This window comes from Papio anubis, chromosome 4 (assembly GCF_008728515.1).
Source record: "Papio anubis isolate 15944 chromosome 4, Panubis1.0, whole genome shotgun sequence".
Lineage (NCBI taxonomy): Eukaryota > Metazoa > Chordata > Mammalia > Primates > Cercopithecidae > Papio > Papio anubis.
Window position 1 is genome coordinate 47,188,649 of NC_044979.1, and position 5,545 is coordinate 47,194,193.

General features: G+C 38.4%; 1 protein-coding gene across 1 annotated transcript; it reads right to left on the minus strand.

Annotated features, from left to right (window-relative positions):
* Nucleotides 1-2,387: 2,387 nt before the first annotated feature.
* LOC101003239 (40S ribosomal protein S29) lies at nt 2,388-2,689 on the minus strand (the record flags this gene model as incomplete). The annotated part of the gene is made up of 1 exon (XM_003896487.4): nt 2,388-2,689. A coding segment is annotated over one exon (213 nt), but the record flags the coding sequence as incomplete, so codon positions are not given.
* Nucleotides 2,690-5,545: the final 2,856 nt, after the last annotated feature.

The window sequence follows — 5,545 nt, forward strand, 5'->3', positions numbered from 1 at the left end:
GTAAGCCCAACATTTTGGGAGACTGAGGTGGGAGGATCACTTGAGGCCAGAAGTTTGAGACCAGCCTGGGCAACAAAGCAAAACGTTGTCTCCACAAAAATAACTAACTAATTAAATAAAAAAGATCCAGGCATGGTGGCACATGCCTGTAGTCCCAGCTACTAAGGAGGCTGAGGTGGGAGGATCACTTTATCACAGAAGTTTAAGGCCACAGTGAGCTATGATTGTGCCGCTGCACTCCAGCCTGGGTGACAGAGTAAGACTCTTTCAAAACAAAAACAAAAACAAAACTATCTATATTGGATAGCAAACAAATTTGGGATGGAAACTGTTGAGTTTCTGTTATCTAGTCAATACACATAACCTCAATGAGGAATTTTGTTATGGCCTGGATATTTGTGTCCTCCCTTCCCAAATGGCTATGCAAAATTCTCACCTGAAATGTGATGGTGTTAGGAGGCAGGGTCTTTGGGATGTGACTGGGTCATGAAAATGGAGTTCTCATGAATGGGATTGTACCCTTATAAAAGAGGCCCCAGAGAACTCCCTGGCCTCATTTTCTCACTCCGTATCTTTGGTTAACTTCTGTTAAGCCAGGATAAATCATTACCTACATCATTGGGTTGCTTGCAGGCATAACTTACAGAAATTATTTCTATGCACTAAGTCTGTGGTAAATGTTAATCGTTATTATTTGTCATGGTATTTACGAATAGTGACCCATGACATTGGTTTAGTTGCCTGATGAAATCCATTTCTTATAGCATTTTAGTGTAACTTAAGATTTAAATTTTTAAAATCATAATATGCTAGGCACCTACTAAAGACTCTACTTCAAATCAGCCTATTTTGAAATTAGAAGTATATGCTGTTTAAAATCAATTAACTGCACAAATAGCTGTTTAAAGTAGATAAATTTCATTTGAATAATATTTATAAGTGATTATTTATATGATGTGTATCTGGATCATTTAGCATTAATTCATCATTCAGCAACTCTTCAGTGGGAACTACAGTCAAAAGACACACACACACCTACATTCTATAGTTCATGAATTCTTCAGTCATAGTTATTTGCCCCAAGACCTTCTTTAGTTAATTGATTAGGTAGAGGGTTTCATTGGCTCAGGCAGGGAGTGTGGATGTTGTTAAAATTCTTGTCTGGATATTGTGCACATCTCATAGAAAATGTTCTTAGTGACCAGTGAGTAATAACTATGCCCTACTTCATGGAGGTCCAATTCAGAGTGCTGTTCTACAGCCCTCTCCACCTCCACTGAGAAGTTTCCATTGGTGCATTGAAAAAATGAGTTCATTTACATGATACTGTATCAAGTTAAAAAGATTGGATTCTCTTATAGGTATATTGTTACTTTTTTTTTAATACGGCAAAAGTAATACAAACATGTAAAACAAAAAATGTGGAGTACAAAATTTTATAGTCCCATACCTCTAAGATGACCACTATATGTATATTTTTAAACAAAAAATGCACGATTTTAGATATGTTGTTCTGAAACAGCCCTTTATTGATGGAAATCTAGGGTGCTTCCAAGCTTACTATTACAATATTGAAAATGAGCATCCTTGAACATATATCATCACATACTTGTGCAAGCATTTCACCCATTAAACATCTAAAAGTAGAAATACTGGTTTAAAGGATACCTGTATTTAAATCTTATTAAATAGCCTCCGAAAGAGTTTATCCTGCTCACTTATTCACAAAGCAGAAATGTGCCTATTCCTGCTACCTACTTACCTGCCCTGAATAGTACCACGCTTCTATTTCTTTACCACTCTCTTAGATGAAAAATGATAGGTCTTTTTATAAAAAGATTTGAGAGCATTATGGGATTGAGCACTTATTCATATGTTTTGTGTCATTTTACTTTCTTTTCCATTAATTATTGTTTACCCTTCACCCTGTCTCACCCCCATTTCCTGGTTGTATCTTTGGGCAAATCAACTTCTCTGATACTTCGTTTCATTGTCTCTGCAGAGTCGAAACGAGGTACATCTTAAACCTGTGCGTTTTCATGGGTCTTTTTCTCTCGTATCTGATTTCATCTCTATCCCACTTTGTAATGGATTGTTAAAAGGTAATTTTTGAAATAAAGGTAAAATCATGACTCTCATACAGAGAAAAAATGAACATGTGTGAAAGATTTTACTTATTTGATAAGGGAAGCAGGCAAATGTTATACTGGATCAAAGGAAAAGTCAAAAGGTACCGATTTATATGGAATAAAGGAATGGAAAAAGGCAAAAGTATTTTTTTCCTGAGAGGGGAGATAAGTTCACTGAAACTCTATCAGACAAGACAGAATGTGTAGTCTATCCATTAACAAAGAGTTGTAAAATAGCTCAGAGATTTTTGTTTGTTTGTTTTTTCAAATGTTTATTTTATGTACAAAGAACTATCATGGTTTTTCATTGAGTAGATGCCTTGGATAATCCTTTGAAGGAAGATCATTTAGTCCAACTTAATGAAACCAATATCCTTCGCGTACTGACGGAAACACTGGCGGCACATATTGAGGCCATATTTCCGGATCAGACCGTGCCGGTTTGAACACACGCGGCAAGAGCGAGAACCCTGGCCGAATTTTCGCGGGTGGCTCCAGTACAGCTGCTGGTGACCTATGTTGCTCTCAGAAGTGCAACGAGGTAAAAGGAAGGAACTAGCTCAGAGATTATAAAGGCTAGAATCTGACTGGCTGGGCACAGTGGCTCACAACTGTAATCCCAGCACTCTGGGAGGCTGAGGTGGGAGGATCGGTTGAGGCCAGGAGTTAATGACCAGCCTGGGCAACAGAGAGAGGCCCCAAATCTACAAAACAAATAAACAAACACTTAGCTGGGCATAGTGGCACATCCCTGTAGTCCTAGGGGAGGTGAGGAGGGAGGATCACTTGAGCCCAAGAGTTCAAGCTGCAGTAAGTGATGATCATGCCACTTCACTTCAGTCTGGGCAACAGAGCAAAGCCCTGTCTCTAAGAAAAATTAAAAAGGCTAGATTAGGTAACACAAGGCATGTTGTGTGTAGATAATCCATAATTTTCCATTGAAACACAATTTTTTGTATAGTCTCTCCTCTTTTAATAAAAAATAATCTCAAAAGATTATTCTTGATCACAAAGAGTCACATGGTTACAGTCTCGCCAATGCACCACAATTTAGCAGTTTCTCATTGCCCAAAGTATCACCCGAAGTTCTTTGTATAATGACCAAGAAAATTAAGAAGCGCAGACACCAAGGGTGAAGTTGGAGCAAAAGTTTAATAAGCGAAAGAAGAAAGCTCTCCACTGCAGAGAGGGGACCCGAAAGAGGATTGCTGTTTTCACAGTTGAATACAAAGGCTTTTATAAGAAACCGATGAGGGCTGGGCATTTTATTTCCGTAAGGCACAAATTTCTGGTAACCCCGTTGCATCCTCCTAGTGCGCATGCGGGCCTTTAGCTTGAATTACTCCATATTGCTTTGTTCCCTTCACTGTGCATGTGTCAGAAGACGAAATTTTCCATTGCAGGAATGTTTGGGCAAGTCACCTGTGTAGCCTGTCTTATCTGTGCATCGGTGGGCACGTCTTAGGCAAGCCCCCTGTGCAAGTTCCCTTATCTGTGCCTGCAGCTTGATTTTTCAGGCTGTACTTTTGTTTGAAAGAATTCAACCAGGGACCCACCCTAACTGCTGCCTAACTGGTTTCTCCCTTCCTCCTCTCTCAACATTGGCAGATCTGGCCTGATTATATATACAGGTGTAGCAAGCAAATTCCTTTACCATAGAGACCTAAAATTTGCTTTGCTGGAAGTTTTTATAAGTAATCTCAGAATGGGCTTTTAAAACCTCTCATTATTTACTATCCTGGGGCTAAGAAACCAAGGTAAGAACTCATCATCAGATTTCCTTGCAGTTCCTGTAAATGAGACGAATTGCTTTCTTCTCCAGGTCCCCAAAAGATGCTAAGACTTTTGGACCTGCCAGAAAGTGACCTTCTGTACCTACCTGGAAGGCAGGGAAACCTATAAGTCAGGTACCAGGTGAGCTTACCCAACAGGACATTGCATGCATTGGTTTCACGAGGTTTACATGTAACCTTAGTTACTTAAAAGAACATGGTCATATTTGGTAAAATGGCATCATTCTCAAATATGACAACTGGATATGCACATGCAAAAGAATAAAGATGAACTTCTTCCTCAAACCATACACAAAAATTAACTAAAAATGGATGAGAGTCCTAAATGTAAGAGCTAAAACAATAAAATTTTTGGAATGAAATGTAGGGTATGACCTTGGGTTTGTGACCTTGGGTTAGGCAAAGCCTTTCTAGATGTAACACCAAAAACACAATTGACAAAAGAAAAATTAGAAAATTGTGGACTTCACCACAGTCATGCTTGAAAGGACACTATCAAAAAAGTAAAGAGACAATCCACAAAATGGAGAAAACATTTGCAACTCATATGTCTTATAAGGAACTTATGTCTAGTATACATAAAGAAGTCTTACAACTCAATAATAAAATAACCCAAATACAAAATGGGCAAAGCATTCTAATTAACATTTCTCTAAAGAAGACATATAAATGGCCAATAAACGCATGAAAAGATGTTCAACATCATTAGTCATTAGGGAGAAAAAAAACAAGTAAATCTCAAGGTGATAGGATAGCACTTCATACCCATTAAGATGCTGTAATCAAATAGATAAGAAGTGTTTTTGTTGTTGGTTGCGGTGGTTTTTGGTTTTTTTGTTTTTTTTGAGACAGGGTCTCATTCTGTCATCCAGGCTAGAGTGCAGTGGTGCGATCACAACTCAACGTTCTGAGCTCAGGTGATCCTCCCACCTCAGCCTCCCAGGTAGCTGGGACTCCAGGCGCGTGCCACCACACCTGGCTAACTTTCCGTACTTTTAGTAGAAATGTGGTTTCGCCACGTTGCACAGGCTGGTCTCAAACTCCTGTGCTCAAGAGATCCACCTTCCTCAGTCTCCCAAAGTGCTGGGATTACAGGCATGAGCCACAGTGACTGGCCAAGTGTTGTGTAAGGTGTAAAGATATTGAAACCCTCATACACTGCTAGTAGACTGAAAAATGGTGCAGCCACTTTGGAAAACAATCTGATAGTTAAACATAGGGTTGCCATAAAAATGATTAAACATAGAATTACCATATGACCTAGAAAATCTACTTCTAAGTATACATCCAAGAGAAATGAAAACATGTTTACACAAAAACTTGTAAATGAATTTATATAGCATCAGTATTCATAATAAGCAAAGAGTGAAAACAGTCTAAATGTCTTTCAATTGATGAGTGGATAAATAAAATGTTATATTTGTACAATGGAATAATATTTGCAAATAACAAGGAATGAAGTAATGATACATGGTAAAATATAAATGAACCTTGAAATGTTATGCTCAGGGGAAGAAACCAGCTATAAAAGATCACATGAGGCATGATTCCATCTATATGAAATGTCCCAAATAGGCAAATCTGGGTTGGTGCTTAGTGGGGAAATGCAGAGTGACTATTAAT